This window comes from Ammospiza caudacuta, chromosome 7 (assembly GCF_027887145.1).
Source record: "Ammospiza caudacuta isolate bAmmCau1 chromosome 7, bAmmCau1.pri, whole genome shotgun sequence".
NCBI classification, from domain to species: Eukaryota; Metazoa; Chordata; class Aves; order Passeriformes; family Passerellidae; genus Ammospiza; species Ammospiza caudacuta.
In genome coordinates, this window is record NC_080599.1 from 18,600,506 (window position 1) to 18,621,937 (window position 21,432).

Genomic DNA, 21,432 nt, shown 5'->3' on the forward strand with positions numbered 1-21,432 from the left:
GCTGCTCCATTTGTGCAAAGCTCCTAATGGCAGCAAGCTTGCTTTGCTGGTTACGCAACCAGAACCTAATGAAAGCCCAAATATAGCTGCTTTTAAAAGAGCACAGCAGATAAACAGAGCAGCGGCTCAGGAAACACAGCTGACAACTCTTTGAACATCTCTGCTCTGGAGGCTGCAAGGAAACATGGGAGATGCAGGTAGGATGCTCTCATTAGGTCTGGATTCAGTCATCCCCTCTGGAAGGGCTCTGCTGTCTGACAACTCGAGTGCAATTCCCCACACAAAGGCAGTCGTTTGACAGAGACCTTGTATTTGATGATCCAGTGCCACCAGCCTCAAACAAGAGCCATGTCAGAAACCTGAGTGCTGGCAAATAAAGCATCCCTAGAAAAGCCTGTCAGCATCAGCATCATAACCTGCAAGCTCTGAAGGGATTTTTAATAGCAGGCCCTGCTGTGGAGAGGAGAGGACTGCTCAGGTTCCAGTGTCCCAGTGTCTGAATCCTTCAGCAGGACAGACCACAACCCACACACAAAATGGGATGTGAAACTCCCACGTGTTATAATTCCCTTTGGATCTGCGGGTCTGGGCAAGCTTTCCCCTATAGAAAGTGTAAGCAGCAGTAGTCTGGGCAGGAAAAGGAGGTCTTGCTCTAATAAAAGCTTCTGAATTCTTCAGCCCAAGTCTGGCACTCTCTGGGCACAGATCAGTCTCTGACAAGCCTCAGGTGCTTACAGTGATGCATTCATCATCCAGGAGTACAAACATATGGAAAGCTTTCAGCCTTGATAAGCAGTATCTGACAGCCTGGAAACCCACAGCAGGGCTTCTTCACACACAAATCCAGGTGTGTGAAGCAATTCCCTGCCTTTCTGCCCTCTGCTCTGGGTGCACAAACCCCCTCCAACTTCAGAGTGGCACATTTTTATTGCAGCTGGACCACTCAGAGATGAAAGACACCAATTAAATCCTCAGCTATGTGTTCTTCCTTCCCGATTTCACCTTCCAAACGAGACTTTGCTTGCTTTGACACAACCAGCTCTCTGCAGGGGTTTGCCTAGCTCCTCATTTGAAAAGCAGCAGCTTTCCAGCCCAGTTAATGTTCTACTTACAGGTCTGCCAGGCTTTTCCTGGTTAAGCACTTTAAGGTGTGCAGAGATGGGAGCACGTGGGCCCAGGCGCTGCTGTGACGCACCGAGCCCCCTTCCTTCCCCCTCCAGGCAGAGTGACCTACATGGAGGCACCTCATTAAATGGCACAAACATCTGCTCTGAAGTGGGGTATTTACTCAGGATGACAACTGTATTTTAGGAAAAGCAATTAGTCTGCACAGGCACCCTACAAACCCACTGACAAGCTTCGCTACAGACTCGACACAGCAGAGCTGCCCAGCAGCAGGGGAAGGCCCACACTCCCCCAAACCAAGACCCAGTTACCAAGATGTTCAGCTCTAGACTGCTAAACAGAGATCCAGGCTGGGATTTAGTGCCAGCTCAGGAAGAAAAGGGGACATGTGATCTGTGAAGAGCATTTTTACGTGCAGATAAGCTCATGCTGAGCCATTGGTGAAGAATATTCTTCACTTACAACAGTGAAATGAGTTTGGAACGTGGGAGAAGGGTAAGAAGAGTCTACACAGATCTAGAACACCCTGATGGGCTTGGGAAGAAGTCTGTGGATGCAACATGGAAGCTGCAGAAGTTGAAGAAGTCTGTGGATCCTTAGCTGAGGCAGAGACCTCTGAAACTTGAAAGCTCAGTTCGGCACCTGCCAGTATTCTTAGTCAAACACCACAATTCTTAGAACTGGGCAGTAATTACCTGCATTTTGACAGCAATGACCCCGGAAATAAGCTCCTTATCCAATTCCTTTAAGACTACCAGTTTCTTTAATGTCAAGCTGCACAACCTGCAAACAGGAACAGAAGAGAAACAGTTACAGAAATCACGTCTGAAAAAGGAAAAGCTCTGATCAGCTTTTACACAGCAGTATTCCAGTTTGAGGGAGAACAGGCTCCAGACACAAGCCCCACGCTGATGCAGACAAAGACAGCAGAAATATGTGAGGCTTCCTTGGCTTCTCAAGACTGAACTTCTCCAACCTTTCATAAATACAAGGAGGTGGCCAGGGGGTGCATTTGTCTCTGATACAGACCCATGGCCACACGAGAGCCCCAAACAGCACTGGCCTCCACTGACCACAGCCTGGGAGCCCTTGCTTTGAGCCAGACCAAAAGCTTCAGGGTCAGAGGAATTAAATTCCAGCAATATGAAAGCATAGGGTCAATCTAATTTTAAACTTGTCTACAAGGCTTTCCTAGATTGTTGGCTTTTTCAGTCTCAGACTCCTGGCTCCCAAAGATCTCGCTGCCACCTCTTCTTGTCAACCCACACATTCTTGTGCTCACCCCCAAACAAAAGTGCTAGCAAGTGGCTCAGGCAAGGGCAGGGAGAAAAAAAGGAAAGAGAAAGGAGAGGACTCGAGTGGTGCCCTCTGGCCCTGGTACTCACATGCCACACATATGCAAGTAAATCACATTCTTCACCCAGGCAATGCTACATTGTTCTGGTTAGAGCTGTTTGCACTTCTGCCTCCCAGCACAGGGAGCAGATGGAACTCAGCCTCTGCAGCCCAGTTCAGGCTCTGGGTAACGGGAACATTGAGGCTGTCACAGTTTCACAGAAGTTACCACCAGCTGGGGGAATTCAGAGCCATACCCCTAAACAAACTTCAGGCAAAGATAAACCTGAAGCCAAGACAGCTCAGTTTGAAGATAGCAGAGGCCAGAGAAAGTTGCTGGGCGGGCTGTAGTGACTAGACATCATGTGTCACGCTGGCCAGGAGCCAGCACTGCCTTTGTGTCAGGTCCTTACTCCATGGCAGGGGCATCTCTGGCCTCTGGCAGGGAATGTTAGCAGGCATCAGCACTGCTCCTCTCACACCCACTGCCGAGCTCTTTCTCCCAGACCAAGTGTAACATCAGGGCTGTTCATGGAGGGGTGAAGTCCAGCAGGAGATGGGAATGAAAGAGGAGCTGGTGCTGGATTTTGGCACAAGTGCCACTGACTGAGGCCTGCACCTGAACTACAGTACTTCATTCTGGTGCCAGGTAATGCAGCACTGCAAGGCTGACTTGCACCTCCACCACCTTTCCCACTGATTTGCTGCAATGCCTGAGGGCAGACAGGATCAGCCTGGGTGTAAAACAGCAGGAGGGAGGCAGCTAAAGGCTCTTCCCAACAGCAGTGGGGGCAGGTGTTGAAGCAAGTAGTGCTGCTCTCATCCTGAAGCACCCGTGGCTCTGCCTGAACTCCGGTCTCTCACACAGGGCCGGCAGCAGGGAAGAGCCAGGCTCACGGTCTGCACTCCAGCACCTCCCCAAACATGTACCTGCCAGGACAGCATGTCTCTGCTCTCCTCTCCACCCCAACCCAGGCCATCCGCTCTCCCTCCTCACTTGCAAAGCTCTTGTTCCTGCTAAAACCCCCAAAAACCAAGAGAAGAGAGGACTACAGCTCTCTCCTTTGCAGAGCTTTGCATCACAAGACAGCACAACCAGAGATGCTGCAGAAGTCACCAAGAGATGGAAAACCCACGACTGCCAGGGTCCCTGTCCCCTCCTGTCCCCCTGTGTGCACTGGGAGTCAGGTGAAGCTGCATCTCCCAACCTGGAGCACAGGAGAGGGTGCTGGCTTTTCCTGTGCATCCCAAAGGAAACAGCAGCACAGACACACACCCGTGGGCCAGGACCTGCAGGAGGGAGGCTGAGAAGCTGTTTGTTTTCCTTGTAACGCTGGAGCTGGAGGACAATTGTGCTCAGCCTGCCAAAAGCCACAGAGCTGCGGCCAGTCAGGTGCTGAGAGCAGAGGTAGGACAACACACTGGCATTGTCTCAGCTGACAGGCAAGGAACAAAGGCCTTTTCTCTGCAGCCCGAGCTCCAGGACAGAAAAGGTACGGGAAGAAACAATGGTGTTGTCAGCACACAGAGCAGAGCACAAGGAGGGCGTTCTGTTCTCCGCCGGGCATTCCTTCAATTCATCATTTATGAGCTTTGATCAAACCCTGCGGAGCACTTGCTGCTTGGGGGGGGAAAAAAAATTAAAAAAATTAAAAGCCTCCTTTACAGTGATCAGAAAAACAAAAGCAGTTTAAAAAGACACGGGACACATCTGCTTTCTTCATCCCCCAGTGCTGGGCTGCTGGTACTAAAAGGCACTTCACACAAAAAACAATGGAATGTTTATCCTCTCCATCGGCAGGGGGCAGGGTGTGTGGGGGATGGATAAAAATCAGTTTAAATCCCATCAAATCACTCTTACCCTCAACACACTATTTCAGTCCAAGTTGGCAGCTTACAAATCAAAGCAATCTTCAGGACATGTGGCAGAAAGGGGCCATACCTTACTCAAATCACATGCCAAGTGTGTCCCTGCCACCAGCATGAGGATCCCAAACTACTCACAGGTCCAGCAAGGATCTGTGTGCCAGAACTGCCTCTGATAACACTGCACCTATCTTTCACCAAGGTTTTACTGTGCTCCCAGCAAGTCTCAGGGGTCAGAACAGGGATCAGCCTCACAAGCCACTTCTATCAACAAGCCTATGAACACCAGCAAGTCAAACAGAACAGACACGGCTGGAGCTGGAAAGACATGGAGAGAGAACGAGGGTACATTTGGAAGTGTCTGATACATACAGATATGATCTCTGTGAACACAGAGAAAATAACCTGGCACACACAATGGGAACTGAGGGAGCCTCAGGTCTGGAGCTGAAAGAACCTGAAGTATTTTGAAAGCCTGGGACTGCAATTCAGGAGGTGCAGATAAATCCTGTCTTTGCACGTTTCAGCAGTGACCTACAGCTGCACAAGGAGAGTTCAGCTAGCAAAAGCACTAAGTTAGCTGAAGCAGACTTAAATAAGGACAGTGGAAATTGGAGAGCCAATATTTCCACCCCTTATTGAAGGTTCAGAGTCGATCTCCCTGCCAGGAGCTCAGCTGGGTCCCAACAGCAGCAGGAGCCTCTGTCTCCTTTGGCCCCTGATGTGTCTCCAAGGCCAGCTGGCACCAAGGTACTTTTGCCTGGTCCTGTTCTCAGGTCAACAAATCATGAGACACCTTAATGCTACAATAAAACACCGTACTTTTACATCACTGCTGCAAGAACAGAGTTGGGGAGACAAAATTCGACCTGCTAATGCAACTTGTGCTGAGCAGCTTCACCTGCTTAAGGAGGCAGCTCTCTGCAAGGAACACAACATTTTGGTAACTGAGAAGCAGCAAACGTGTCCAGAACAACCTAGGAAAGTGTGGCATTCTTTACTCACTGGATGTTTTGCTTTTGCATCCCTCTGAGTAGGAAGATCAGGAAAATAAACCCCCTCCAAGAAAAAGTCTGCTGGCTGAATTAAATGTCTGTTTCTCCACAGGGGAGCACAGTAATTGCACCGAGACCTCGTTCATGCAGAGACAGTCGAATCAACAGGAAGGAAAAATTAAAAATTAAAGACCTGCATTTTAATTAAACCCCACAGAGGTAGAGAATAATAACAGGATGCACCACAGTTATAGGGGACTCCAAGTACAAGATGGGAGCTGGGGCAGGAGGACTGTAGCACACAGATAGCCTTTGTGCAGGTTAAGAGCTGTGAAGAGCTGTTCCTAGAGAAAGTGTTCCATGCCAGGAGCTCTCTCCTCTGAGCTCTGAAAACCTCAATCAGCCCAGGGCTATAAGGAAGGAATTGGTTTCCGTTTGGCCACTGGACAGTTTCACCTCATCCAAGTTATTTCAGCATTTCAGGGCAGCAAACAGCCTCCCAGCCTGGTACTTTCAATGTCCACGCTGAGTGTTTTGCTTCAGGCTGACACTTTACACCCACATCAGTCCCAAAATAAACCACGAGCCACGGAAGGAGAACTGGAGGGAGACACCCCCCTACACAGCTTGCCCAGACAAACAGAGCCATTCTGCACATAGCTCAGGGGTGTCTGTGCAGGGGAGGCCCCAGCCAGGAGCCCTGCACAGCACTCTGGGGACACAGCTGCTTCAGGAAGGTTTGGATGTCTGCAGCACACCAAGAGCCAGCTGCACCAGCAGCTTCTCAGCAAGAAAAGAACAGCACGCAGACAAACCTGTGGCTGCACTCACACGCCAAAGGCAGGGCTCTGTACTGCCCTAGGAGCCAGCCAGGGGAGAAGGCAGGGCAGAAATACTGTCCCCTGATGTCACTGGCACACCAGGTGTGGGCTCTGGTCAAGGGCAGCAGCAGAGCCTCAGGAAGATGCTTCCTCACTTTCCAAAGCTCAATGAGACAACTCCCTCAACATCCATTGTCAGGGAAGCTCCCAGGCAAGGTGAAATCAAAAGAGGAGGCAGAGGTCAGGCACCCCAGCTTTTGTCATGACAGAAAATAGCCTGAGTAGCCTGCAAAGAAACCTAATAGTCCTTCATTCACATTTCCCACCAAGCTGACCTTTAATCAGCTGTTCTGGCTATAGATCCATTTGAATAATGTTTAAGCAGCCAGGAAACAATTGCAGAGCCACTATTTTCATTATTCTTCTTCTCAAGGATCTTGAAATCCTCTTCCCCGCATTCATACAGAGAATTAAGCTCTTAAGATTCTAGAGACTAAGATCTATAGAAATGCTGGAGCAAGCAGGTCTTGTTCAGCCAGGTAGGAGGATGGCAGCTTATTTTACACAACAGGTTCTACCCAGGACCTCACAAGGACACACATGTATAGCCAGACACTATCCTTTTATAGCTGAAATACTGTCCTGCTCACTTCAAATACATTACATATATGCCTACTCCAAACTGAGCAAGCAAAAGCGGGTGGGTGTGTTAAAATTCTGCAGATCTGCAGAATTTTTACAAGATCCTAGAACTCCACACGGGCACATTTGCTACCTGAAGTTAATATGATCGAGTAGTAAAGCACATCTGGGCTTAGATACTCTAATCCAATGTAACAATTGGAAAATGCTGAGAGATGTCTTCCTCCAGTAGGTCAAGACATTGCTGGCTGGCTCTAGGGGACTCACCAAGGGCACAGAGGGATCAGGGTCCCTGCAAGCCAAATAACCCTGAGTGAAAAGGCAGAGTTTGCACATTCCATTGGCACTTCTCATCTCTTAGAGCTTCAGTAATCTGGGAAGGAAAGGGCACTGCTGAGACACACAGGTGTTAAAGCCAAACCTCCACAGCTCCACACACCCTTCAGGGAGCCAAGCAGAATTCCTTGTGGCAGTTGTGTCACACTCAACTGTTCCACCTGGCCAAGACACCTGCAGGGAATCAGCCTGTCTGACACCAACTGTTCACCTCCAGCTAGGTGCTCTGAGAACCAGCAGCTTCCTCTCCCTTTAGGAAATCCTCTCAGCAAGAGCAGGGGTAGCTCTTCACACAAACAGGGGTAGCTCTTCACACATCTGTTGGGCTCAGTTGGATCTCAGTTCCTGCACACATTGGTTTCTTACTCTTCAATTTGATGATTTCAAATCCTTTTACAGGGTGACTTGGAGGAAGGAAAAAACCCAACCACTGACAAAACAGGGACTAAATCTGTTTCTCAGACAGGCTATGGAGTATAAAGGAGTTGGTCAAACTCACCTATGTGTTCACACCATGCTGCCTGCAAAGCCAGGCACAGGCACAAACGTAGTTAAACACATCTCTCCTGGTTTGCCTCTTCCAAACCCAGCATCCAGAACAACAGGACTGCACAGCATCCTGATACCAAAGTGAGCATCAGTGGAAGTGCCTGTGGTACTGGTGAATTAGGTTTGATCAATGTTTTCAAAGTTTTGAGGCAGTAGGAAGAAGCTTTATTAGCTTTAAAGAATAAAGTCAGCAAATAATGAAAAGCTGATTCACGGTTAAGGCTCCTTTGACAGACATCAGGATGACATTTTCTATATTACAGATGACACTCACACATTTGATGTTTGTTGGGTTCATTCAGTAGCAGCTGGAGCAGCCAGAGGCACCACCAAGGAAGGAGATGGAGGCAGACCAGGCACAGCCACATCCATCACACCAAAGGCTTGTGGCAGCTGCTGGTCTCACAAGCTTGCAGGAGACACCCATGCACTGCAGTGGAGTTCAGAAATGCCAATCTCCCATTTGAAAACCTACTGACCTCTGCCAAAACACCACTGTCAGGGAGGGGGAGCCTTTAGGATGTGGGCTGGACAAGCCATTTCTGTAGCTAGGGCTTCATTTCTCAGCCGGTCAGCAACAAAGGCACAGCCCACAAAGTTTACGTGAGCCAGCCAGGGCGGAGGGCAGCTCCCACCACACGCCTCACACATTGGCAAAGAAACACATACACAAATGAGCAAATGAACACGTCCTAGACCGAAAGGAGACTCAAAAAAAACCAAATCAGGGGGTGGGGAATGAAGAGGAGAGACCTTGGCAGCCGCAACAAACCCAGCAGCCCTCCACTCCTTGGATACGCTTGAGTGCCTTCCTTATGGAACCTGCCCCAACAGCAGTGCCTGTCACACAGCACTGAGCACCGGGACTGCCCATTGCAGGCGCGCTGCAGAGCCCTCCTGCCTGCCCGCAGCCTTCCTACCCACCCTGAGCCCTCCAGGGCCAGCAGGGGCCACAGGAAGTCACCGGCAGCTGGGAAGGACCATGGCAGCTAAAGGCTTCCTGCTGCATCCAATGCGCCTCATGGTTTGCAGCAGCACATCTGCCCTGGCCTGCAGCAGCAGCACATCTGCCCCGGTTTGCAGAGCACATCTGCCACACTTTGCTGCAGCAGCAGCACATCTGCCCCAGTTTGCAGAGTACATCTGCCCCAGTTTGCTGCTGCAGCAGCACATCTGCCCCAGCCTGCAGCAGCAGCACATCTGCCCCGGTTTGCTGCAGCAGCATCCCCCTGCCAATCTGCCAGTGCTGCAGGAACAAAGGCAGCACCCAGGCTTCCAGCACACACCCAAGGGAATCCTGCCTGCGGCAGCCAGCTCTGTTAGAGGTGTCAGCAATGAAAGGGTTAAATAAGTGCCTCGAGGCTCAGGGTTCTCCAGCACCTGCCTCGCCCGGATAAGCCTCGCTCTCCTCCCCTATCCACGCCTCAGCCCGAGCACAGCATCCCCAAGCACAGCAGCAGCGGGCCGGGAGCTGGCACATCTCCACAGCAACTGGGGCTGTCACCGCCCGCTCCGCAGCCGTGCCACAAACAGCGCTCCGACAGACCGACAGACAGACAGACAGACGGCTTGTGGCTGCTCGCTCCCTGCGGGGCCGCCCGATGGCAAAGCCTCGCTCCGTGCTGCCCCGGCCGCTCCCCTCCGCAGCCGGCCCGCTCAGGGGGCAGCACTCCATCAGCCAGCCCCGTTCAGTATTCAGTATTTTCCTTTCGATAGCAGGAAGCACAGGTCTCCAAGGTCTCTTGCACTCTACTTTCAAAATGCCTGGCGTCCTTCTGCTTTTTGTTCCCATTGCTGAAGAGCCCACACCGTGCTCTGCACACTCCTGTTCCCACCTGGGGAGACAGCACAGCCCCGGTCACAGCACACTGTCCCCAGGGCCTACAAATCTTCAGAGAAAAAGGACTCTGCCTCAAACATTCTGATCGACCCCTTTGTCTGTAAATCAGCCACCAAGAGGAAAAAACGATGCCAAGAGGAGCCTGGACTTCAGGCTCAGCCAGAAGAGCTTGCAAAGAAGGCTCAGTTCTGCTCGGGTTATCCATCACTGTGATCTCTTCGGCAGGAAAAAGCAGGACCAGGGAGCCTCCAGCCAGGAAAGCAGTCAAGGAAAAACAGATGGCTTCTTGGTGTAGCCAAAGCTGAACTTGCTCTCAGGGCATGAACAGTGTGCCATCTCTCTGCCTGATTTCTCTCCACTTCTAATAGCTCCCACAACATCACCTGACACAGAGGTGAGCTGAACAACCTGTCACCCCAGAGACCAGACTGGCTCACACCATGGGTCACATCAAATTACTTCTCACTCAGCCATCCAAGAACAATTCCAAGCTCACTAGCAAGTCAGGCACAGGGCCCTCCCACTCAAAGCCAGATCCTGATGTCATGTAATTCCTAAGACCTGGTGCTTCTTTGGAAGACAACCACATTACACCGTTTCAAATAAACAGACTGTCTGAAAACCGGTGTAGGAGCTTTTTAAAATTAATTTTGGGGATAGGTTTTGAACTTGAATTTTTCCTTTGCTGACCCCATCTGGACCCAAAGCCAGGGCAGGTGGATCATTCCTAACCACTTTCTGTAACCTTGATTTAAACCAGCTGCATCAAGTTCCAGTGAAGAGGCTTTTGTTTGTGAACTTGGCCATATACAAGCTGGGAGAGCCACACAGCCATAATTTAGACCCCAAAATGCTGTTTGCTTCTTTACTGAGAACTCAGTGTCCTGTAAGAGTAAAGGCAGAGCAGCTGTAAGCAGTGAAAACCATTGTGAAGTTTGATGGTACGTTTGGTATTAGCCAGCACAGCAATCAGATATGCAAAGCATGTTGCTGACAGGCTTGCTTTCAGGCTAGGAGAACACTTCACAGACCCCAATGCCATTCCCACTGCAGCCAGGCTGTCCAACCTGCCATTCTGGCCTTCTTCCAGACAGGCATGTGCAGCCAGACACCCCAACACTCTCAGAGCCAAGGTCTGCACTATTCCTTCAAGTGCCCCATGTTTGATGTTGGCCCCCTTCTCCCCTGACCCCAGAGATGAATGGTCTGACAACCAAAGAAGGAACAAAATTAGTTACCAAAGTTTGAAACATAATTGTTTTGCACAATTCCCATTGTGCCTAAAATACAGGAGAACTATTTAGCACCCCAAAAAATTATTTCTCTCCAGCGTGCAAAAATACAGAACTAACAACTTGAACTACGCGGAAGGAGGCAGGAGAACTGAAACTCTGAACCCCAATGCATTCAACAGCAGGTCAAGAAGGAAGGTTAGGAGGAACACCAGCTCCACAAAAGGCAATTTCTAGAATTGCTACAGCTGTGCCAAACACCCTGTGTAATGCTCACAGCCCCTCAGCTGTGCACTCTGACTCTGAGCCCACAGCTCTGCCTCACCTGTGCACAGGTGCTTTTACCCTGGGACTGCAACTCTGGCAACCCATTTGTTCTATGGCCACTCAAAGGATGTTCCCAAACCAAACACATTACAACAGTTAGAAAAGAAAGGTGGCTCTTTCCCAGAAGAGTTTATTTGAACAGCGCTGGTTTTTACATGGCAACGACACACAGCTGACAAAGCAGCCTCCATCAGCACTAAATATAATTCACAAAGGACTCTAAATCCTGCCACTAAAGCTGGGGCATTCAGCATTAACTTGCTGGAAACACTGATGAACAGCCCTCAAACTGGAACAAAACACTGAGGGTAGAGCAGCTGAAAGGTACAGTCCCTCTCAGATTTGTCTCCCCAGAAAGGAAGGGGCAAACTGAGAGGAGCTTTCCCATATTAACAGTGGTCAAAAAAGGTCTGAAAATGCCAAAGCACTCAGCACTCCTTGCAAGGAAATGCCTCTGATGGAAGCTACACTGTGCTCCAGCACATATCCCTTGCATTTTTCCCATCAAATATTCTGGGCAGCACTTGCTCATTTGCACTCTGCCTGCTCAGAAGAGCACACAGATAAGCTGGGAAGGAAATCACCAGAGGACAGAAGTGAGGGATCTAGCGAGAGCCTGAAAGCCAAGCAGCTGAACACATCACCCCAGCTGATGCAAGAGTGAGATGGCTGAAGTGAAACGACCGGCACTGCTGCCAGGGATGGAACTCCAGCAGCAACCAGCAGCAGGATTTTAACTTCCAAAAGCAGCTGAACTGGACTGAAAAGGCTCACAGAGGGTGCAGTGCCCAGCCTGCTGCCAAGCACAACACCAGCTCTCCAAACACAGCCCTGGAAAACTGCAGAACCCACCAAAAATGCACGAATGAACAGAAACTGGGATCTCTTGTAGGCTTTGAAGCTGACCTTACACTGGAGCAGCAGCAGATTTTGCAGTGGCAAAGACCACAAGAAACCCTCCCCATGCCCTGAGAGGGGAGGCACCTGCAACACCAGGCCAACCTTGTGGCTGGGGGACAGCCAGGAATGCACCTCCAGCTGGTTTGCAAATAGTTCTGATTTCCAGACCACTTCTGATCCCCTCTCAGTAAGAGCAGCTTCATTTGGGGAAAATCCCCATCTCCAGGTGATCTCAAAACGTCTCTCAACAAAAGCTGAAAAATGCCTTCCCCCACAGTACGTCTCTTTACATCTAAATATACCCTGTGTGCTCTAGTTTAAAGGATCACTACTGAAAAAGAAAGCACTTGTTTGGAAATAACTCAGCACAAGGTTTTCTGTTTGTTTTCTTCTCTGTAGAAACCCCTCAAGACTGAGATTTCTCTGTGTTCCTCATGAAAAAGGGAGAAAACCTGGCAACTCAGACTCTGTTTACACTCTTTTCTGAAAGCTAACTTCACCTTCAAGTTTATCAGGGAAAGAAGCAACCACAATTTTTCCTAAAGAAGTACAGAAGAATCCCAGTGCCAAACACTTGCTGTGGCAGGCAGAATACAGTGGTTTGCTCCAGAAAAACATTTGCATTTCCTTAATACTCTAAACCTCTTCAGCAGCCGTGGGAAGTTGAGCTGGCAAGCAGAGATTCAATATTATTTAGAGATTACAGTTCTTCAGCATTATTGCTGGTGATATTTCATTCCTGAAAGCAATAAGGGAGCAGCAAAGCAAACCAAGTGCCTGAACTTGCTATTTCAACCTGCCAAGAATATTTATTAAAACATCAGTGTGACCTGTGTAAGCCAGCAAAACAGTGGGCATTGAAAGACACAGGGTGCTCCAAGATGCTCAGAACTTGTTCCAGACTCCTCTAGGATTGTTTTAATGTTGAATACAAGCAATAAAACAAAAAGCGATTTATAACAATCATAATCCATTCAGTCTCCAGAACCTTTCATCAGGCCTGAGAGTTCCCTCTGAAACTGGATTTATCAAGATAAACTGTAGATGCTCTACAAAATAAGCAGACTGAGGTAAATGAGGCGTGAACAAGCTGAGTTTGAATGAGAGGCTGCTCTTCTCCAGCAGGATATTAAGGTTCACTGCAGGGAGGGATTACCAAGGAGCCTATTCAGGAAAGGGACAGTTACTCCATTTGTGAACAAGGTCACACCATCAGATCATTCATGGAGACCAAACTCCACAGCCAGAGCAGTCCCAGTCCCTGACAACCTTCTCTAATGCCTTTGCTGATGCAATCAGCTGATGCTAACATGACAGTGATGCTAAGAGCAAGGAATTGATATCAGCATCACTCTGTGGGCAGTGCTGGATGAGGCATGGCATATCTGGAGCCAGGCACACTTACCCAGCCTGTCAGAGAGCATTTCCATCACAGAAACAGCTGAGGATCATCAGTGGGCATGAGACAAGGCTGAGTACCACAGCATCAGGGTGGGATTTAGCCTTGATTTTATGCTGTCCTCATCACTCAGAGCACCACTCAACATCTGATTTTCACCAGTGACTACAGGTAATACCAAGCATATCAACCTCTGCATCAGGGTCTATGGCTAATCGTACAGCAGAAACGTATTTCTGTGCATTATATATTTCTAGCACAATCCTGGTGAGCCCAGCCTCTCTAGAGCACCAGTGTAGATCTTCTACACTTCCAGGTACTTCATTTCCATCCCTGTGAAGCAGAGATCTGCTCACAGCAAGCACCTTGATACTGGCTTAAGGGAAACACTGGAACTGAAGCAGTGGTAGTGACCTTCCACTAAGACATGGTGTGTTATGTGTATAATTTGTTAAGTAATGACACATAAATGTCCATCCAGTTACAAATTGCCAAGCCATTCTCTGTTTCCACACCTGAATCAGAAGAACACTGCAGACACAGGTGGCTCCCCATGACTGGTCCTCTGTTTGCAGATGTACCACCTCAAACACAGATCAGCTTCCACCCAGAGCAGGTCCTCTTGGAGAGCTGATGGAGAGTGAATTCACTCGCAGGAGAAAAGCCCAAAGTTACTCATGCAAGAGCTTGGAAAGTGTGGTGATAATTTTGGAACCAAGATAGGCCCAGGAGGCTCAGCAGGAGCAGCAGCAGTCTGCTGGCAAAGGACAGAGAACAGAGAAACAAAAGCTAGAGCAGCCTCAATTCACTGTTCAAGAGTCAGGAACTGTGGGAGACAGGACAAAATGTTGAATTTCCAGATACTAGAGAATTGTTTACATTAAACTACACTGAAGTCTGCCACCAAAGTGATTTAAGTACCTAGACACTGATAAATCCTTTCACCTTATTGATAAACAGATGTTGGATCTTTGAGATTCAGGCAGCCCCACAGAAATCCTGGCAGCCCTTGGGCCACTGTGACTGTAACAGGATACTGTGTGCCTGCAGTCCCACTCCCTGGGCTTTGTCACACTCCAGGAAAAGCAAGGAATCACAAAAGCATCTGATGGATCCAAAGAGGGCAAGAGAGCTGCAAAAATTCTCCATTCAACGGGACAGCAGAAGAAAGCTGCAGCATGCAGCATTTTTCTAACTTTTGTCTTTTATTATACTCCAGCTGTCATATGATTTCCACAATCCAGTGTGGGGAGAGCAAAGGGAAACTCAGCTACGTCCCCTTTTCACAGGGACACATCTAACGTATTTCCCCAGCATAGATCTCCTCTGCTCCAGATACTTCCTATCTGCACTCAAAAGTAGCAAGTGATCAACACATTCTCAGAGCTTGGTAAAAATCAGTGTCAAGTGTTTTCAACAAAATCCTTTTTGTTACTGCGCTCTGATGGCCACTGAAGCTGCCAGCCTGGTCAGATAGATGCTTGAACGATGAAGCATCATTTTAAAAATGGATTTGCAGCTGTGCATATTTCACTTCAATCACTCAATTGTGAATTCTACCTCAGCAAGCCCTTGAAGAATAGAGGTGGGCTGTCAGGGCCATGCCAAGGGGGAGAGAAGAGAAAGGAATTCCTAGCAAACAAAAGAGCTCCAAGAAGCTGATACAACTTTGCTGGAAGCTATTCCCAGCCCACTCAACATTTTTTTTCTGCACACAGACATACCAGAATCCCAACAAGGGGCATTTTGCCCAGCTAAAATATGAACCATCAGCAAATCTGACCACTGCTAGAGAGAAACACAGCAACCTGGTGGACGCAAAGCACAGCACAGTGAAATAACCTCAGAGGTGTGCAAACCCACGGGCCCAGAGGCTCCTCTGAGAGCTCACTGTGGTGGCAGCCTCACACAGGCACCTGCCCAGGGCAAAGCAGGAATCCTGTCTGCTCTGCCGACAAGAGCTGTGTACACAAGACAGGAGTACACAAAACCCAAGGCACTGTTCCAGGCCTCCCCAGAAGGCTTGTGAAGAACAGTACAGCTTCACTGATGCTCACCAAGACATTTTATTGTCCCTTCTACATTGCTCTTGGGACTGAGAGCCACAGCAGGGGCCAGTGGCAATGCTGAGAGAGGCCAGGGCAGAAGGAAATGCCACAGAACACTGGAGGCAGGGGTTGGGACATTGGTGGGGTCGGGCTAAACCTACCCAGAACCCAGCCCCAGAGCAGATCCTGTACTCCAGCACCTGGGTGCAGCTGTTTTCTTAATGCAGAGATCCCCTGGATCCCAAGGGCTGTGTAACACCAAAAATGAAGCTACAAGAACCCGCAGGAGAGAAATGGTGCCAAGCAAACCAATGCAAACCCAGACAAGGCAGATGCATGGTCCAAGTGCATCAGCACTGTGAGGAGAGCTGAGCTTTGCTCTCCACACATGCACAGCCAGGGGCCAGCAGCACAAAGCTGGCCTTGAATGCAGGTGCAGCAGGAACACAAACTTGGACATTTAGGTTATGATCCTGGAACAAGGAAACAACTGAATGAACAATAAAAGCTTATTAGAAATGTTTTTTTTTAAAGACACCCAGCAGGACTTGCCATTTAGGTGCCAGAAAAACAGGAGCGTGCTGACTGAAGGCTGAACTGAGAAAATCCAGCTCTGAAACCCCTTCTCTCCCTGGAAAAAGCTCCACGTGTTTGCTTGACCTAGCACTATCCAGGCTTCTGATCCTCAGGCACATCCCCCTGGGCCAAGAGTAAGGAGCCACCCAAGTTTTGTCTTAGTGAGCAGCTTTACACTTGAGCTACTGAATGCGACATGTTGGGAGTGAAAAATCCTCTGATCTGCTTTGGTATCTGCCAGTGGCTGTCTCAAATCCTCACTGGGACTGAACACGAACAGGCAAAGCTTATCCAAGCACCTGGAGACACCCAAAGTCTATTTGTGAAGCAAGGACAAAGTCTGCACTAATGGTCTTCAGGTCTATTAAGCAAAATAAAGCAGAATCATGGCAGAAAGAAGATACTGATCCCCCCAGCCTGAAAGAAATGGGAGCACCTTGAATTCTGGCACACTCTCAGGCACAGCATAGGGAAGAGGTAGAAGAGCAAATAAAAGGGAGTTCAGCCCCTAACAATCCACTAGCAACATGAAATATATATGATCCAGTTCTTGCAGTTCTCAGCTTTCCTTGCAAATCCTTCATTTTGAGGCAGTGGGTGCAACTTGATCAGGAGAGCAGCATATCATCTTTCCACCACCAAGAAAGCACGCAGATATATTTTCATTAAAGGGGTCCTTTTGGAGGGATCCCTTTGATGCTGGAAACTGCCCATGTGAGAGGAAGAGATCCCAGGGGAAAGGCTGCAGGACAGCCCCAAGAAACTCCGAGCAAACCCTGCAAACTGTGAAGCAGCAGGCAGAGGGAAGAGTGGAAATGGGAGAAGGAGGGCAGGATTAGAAGTGCTATAGATTTATGATAAGTGATGCTCTAACAAGAGCTTTCTTTTAAGAAGGAAGCTCTTCCTGCTGTAGTTAATCTAGTTAGCCTGCCCATGCTTTCATGCACTGCATACAGGACAGGCAGCTCCTCAAGTAAAACCACCCACTTCAAAGCTCATAAAACACCAACCCAGTAATATGGACCATGGCAGAGGGGAAAGAAAGAGTTGCTCCCCTCGGCAGCTGTCAGGGAGCTGTTCCAGCCTTTACATGGGCTAAATGTGCAAGGAAGGTCTTTTTCAGCCATGTTTTCCATTTTCATAATTTCTCCCCACCCTGAAAGGTCATGCAGATGAAAACATCAATTTAACTAATGCCAGATGGAAGACAAGTTAAGCCATATGAATCTTTGCTGATTATATAATTACCTTCATTTCTTGCAGAAACATGGAAATGCTTACAGTCGCTGGCAAATTATTTTGTACATAAACAAACATTTCTAGGCTGTTTGTACTTTAAAGAAATGAAGTCCACATGGTTTTGACCAACTGCTCCATTACCACGTGGCACATGCATGAAAAAAAAACAAGCCTGAATTTGAAACTCCACCAGGAGCTTGCAGACAATAAATAACACTTGTTCTTCCCCAATAAGTAATACTTTTTTAATGGGCTTATCAATTCACTGTTATAGATTTACTGGATAGAAACTTAAGATGATAGATTTACTGGATAGAAACTTAAGACGATTTGCACACAGTGTTAAGTACATCAAATTATTTTCTGCAGACCTCAAGGTCGTTTAATTTACCTCTAATGAGCCCCAACACATCAGCGAGGAAAAGAGCATTGAAATGTTCAGGCTCATTTGCTCCTGAGCCACAGCAGTGTGGCAATGGGCAGTGTCAACAAGAAACACACCAAACCACCACAACAGGTGCCTTGGGCACAATCTACAGGGAAACTTCATATGTACAGGGGAAGGACAGCACTGAGAAACCAGCACAGATGCAGTTCTGTGAGCCTGACTATAAAGACACGAAGAATTAAGGATCCACTCCACAGATGCTGATTTCTGAATGGAGCCGGCTGTGTTTGTAGGTGTCCCATTAGAAGCCGGGAGCACATGTTTAAATTTGCATAAGAATCGGTGTGAAAGATTCAGTTACATCCCCAGCAATCTCCAGTAGCTTTGGTTACACTGTCAGACACTCGAGTTAGGAAGTGTCTATTTGACAATCTCGCTGCAAAGAGCCCAGCTCCCAAAGCCTTCTTCCCAGGCAGAGCCAAAGCCAGGGAAAGGCCACCTCCACTGCAACCATCCCAGTCACAGACATCTTTTATGAAAAATCCTTTCCGTAGGATTTTTCCTCCTGAGAAGCTGACAGGCCTCAGGAACAAAATGTAAACATTGATTATCTGCTGCTGTGGAATGCAACAGGTGCATCTGTGATTGGTCTCATGTAGTTTTTTCTAATTAATGGCCAATCACAGTCAGCTGGCTCAGACAGAGAACTGAGCCACAAGCCTTTGTTATCATTCTTTCCTATTCTATTCTTAGCTAGCCTTCTGATGAAATCCTTTCTTCTATACTTTTAGTATAGTTTTAATGTAATATATATCATAAAATAATAAATCAAGCCTTCTGAAACACGGAGTCAGATCCTCATCTCTTCCCTCACCCAAGAACCCTGTGAACACGGTCACACATCTCCTGAGCCTGACCCACTCTGAGCTGTGACAGCAGCAGCCCCGAGCTGCAGAACACACACAAGCCTCTGGACCACCCAGGGTTTATAGCACAGAGCCTCTAAACACGGGGCTGGCCTTCTCCTCCCACAGTCATCCAAAGTCATTTCCTTGGCCCCAAGAGAAACTCCACCTAATTAGAAAGGTGGTGCAGGGCTGGGTTAAGGGAGTTACCTGCTCCATGCTCACCTGCAGACTCTCCCTGCACAACCACTTGGTCCATCATGCAAGGCGCAGCAGAGAACTGATCCAACTGAGCACAGCCCAGCTCTGCTCCCAGTGAGCCTCCACCCTGATGATCCCTTCACCATGTGAACTCTCAAATGCTTGCACAGGCACAAGGCAGAAGGTGCTGGCCAGCAGCAGCCCAAGTGGGTAGTTTACAAAAGGCCACCAGGCACACCAGCTTTGGAGGAGCAGCTAAAAGCCATCTCTAACCTTTCCCTGGATGGTGTCAGGACAGCACAACAGCTCTGCACACACCTGAGAGAGCTGCTCATGGAGCAAGCTGCTGGAGTAGCTAAAAGCCACCTTAACCTTTCCCTGAATGGTGTCAGGACAGCACAACAGCTCTGCACACACCTGAGAGAGCTGCTCATGGAGCAAGCTGCTGGAGTAGCTAAAAGCCACCTTAACCTTTCCCTGGATGGTGTCAGGACAGCACAACAGCTCTGTATACACCTGAGAGAGCTCCTCGGGGAGCAAGCTGCTGGAGCCTTGCTGTACCTGGCAGAAGAGGTAAATGCTTGTGTCTTACACCCCCAAACACACACTGCACAGAATGGAACAGAAGGAAGACAGCCCTGATGCTGGGAAACAGGAACCACAACAGCTCTGCTGAGAACAGCAAGGACCTGTCCCTGTTACACACCACCACAGTCACACGGCTGAGGCAGCACTGAAATCAGGACATGCACAGCAAGCTGAAGTGAACGCTGCACACATAGAATCTGGGAAGTTTGCAGGACTGCACTGAGATTAGACACCCATTTCCAGCAGAGCCTCTCCAGAGGTAATCAAATTGAGCTCTGGCACAGCCTCCAGCTGAAGTGTGCAATCCCTGAAGAAACTCAAGACTGAGTGACCTCAAACGATCCCGCTATATTTGTAAAATCGTGTGAGGAGATGTCCTCCAGCAACCCTATGACTTTCAGACCAGCTACACCATCAGACCAGCTCCCTAAAAGAGAAATAAATCCATGTCTTTAGTGTAGAAAATGGTGTTGCTTTCTGAAGACCTAGGCCCACAATCCCAAAGCCAAATGCGTCCAAAGAGAAAGCCATGTCCCCAGCTGGTCCAACAGAACCTTGTGAGCTGTTTGCTGACATTTCAAGCTGGTAGAAAGCTCTCCAGACTCTGTGATTCCAGGACATGCTGCAGAACAGCTGAGCAGGCAGCAAACTCTCTGCAGTAGAAAGAAGGTTGTGCTCCTCCATGGCTGGCACTCAGCAGCTGCCAGGACAGCTAGGAAATACAGTGGTGCAGCAGCTGGAAAAAGTCATGGACTAAATAGAAAGGAAGGCTGCAAACGGCCTCAGACATCCTAATGGTGAAAGCATACAGAAATGAATAGGAGACCACACTGCTGTGTGAAAGGACACCTTGTCCACCTCACTGTGTGTTCCCACTTCTGATCTAAGACACCTGCTCATGGTTTTTTTGTTTGAGTTTTTTTGCAGGTGGGCTGAGCACTGCACATTGCTTCCCATTCCCAAAGCAGCAGAATGTCCGTGCAGGTCCCTCTGACAGAACATCCTGCTAAGCAGCTGCAACAAAGGGAACTGTACTGGCATGGGAACCCTGCACAAGCTCTTTCATGACAAGTCAGTGCCAAGCTACGAGCTCATTGCTTTAATGAGAGCGCCCAGCAGAGCAGCGTGCTGGAAGGCACAGCACCATCAGCCCCTGCCCCAGCTGTTCCCTCTGCCCTTCGTGCTGCCACTCAGGACAAGCCTGGCTGGCCACAGGAGCAGCCTGCCAGCCCAGCAGGGACAGCACAGCTGGGGCTGTCACAGAGCATTCCCGGTGCCACCCAGCGCAGCAGGAGCCAGGACACGCAGCCCTGATCCCGTGGGTTCCGCCCGGCTCTCGGGAGCTGGGGTGTGTCCGCATTAGCCACGCTCCTGGGCAGGCTGTGCTGCCAGCAGAAAGGGGAGACAGACTTATATGGACTATATATAGATAAGGCTTCCTAAGAATCTCCCCATGGGGTTTATTCTCTGCTCTATATCTAGATCTGGCCTGCAGCCTGTTGGGAAACACGTACCAGACATGTGCAAGCTGCAGCTCGTTCTGGCCATCAATGAGAGCCCTGCACCAGAAACCCCTGAAACACAGGCCAGAGCCACGTTATGAGCTCCATGGTTTCCCCATGTCTCCATTTACAGCCTGCCACGTGTCTCCCTGCAGAGGTAAAGATGCCTTTAGCAGTCCCTCTCCTGCACATGATATTTACTTAGCAGCAATGAGGAGCACCTCCAAGCCCTTGCACAGCAATGGCTTTGCAGAAAAACAAAAAGAGCAGGAAAAGATTTTGAACAATTGAGCTCAGCGGAGCAAAGGGATCTGATGAAAGCACATACTGTCTTTTCCAGAAGATTTTCAACAGCAAAATAAAGTGCTTTGTTGAGCAGTGAGCATGTTTCACCCTGCACACACAGGCATACCCTTCATGCCCTGCTCCTTCACAGCCTCCCACCTTCAAACCTCCACTTCTCCCCAGCAACACATGCTTTAAAAAAACAATTTAAAAAAGAGGTCACCCTGGATCACCAGATTTGTTCCCTTTTTTCCTTTTCAGAACAAAACCAACTACCTCCTTGAGGTCCAGAAGGACTTGCAAGCTATGTAGGTTTTGGTTAAACACCAGCAT

The 21,432-nt window shown here is 48.9% G+C and overlaps 1 protein-coding gene across 1 annotated transcript in view; it reads right to left on the minus strand.

The window, feature by feature from the left end:
* Positions 1-21,432, minus strand: part of PACS2 (phosphofurin acidic cluster sorting protein 2) — a 78,462-nt gene that overhangs the window by 49,531 nt on the left and 7,499 nt on the right. Inside the window, exon 2 of the mRNA XM_058808175.1 lies at positions 1,821-1,908. Coding sequence (XP_058664158.1) covers positions 1,821-1,908 — 88 coding nt within the window. The remainder of the gene's footprint in view (positions 1-1,820; positions 1,909-21,432) is intronic.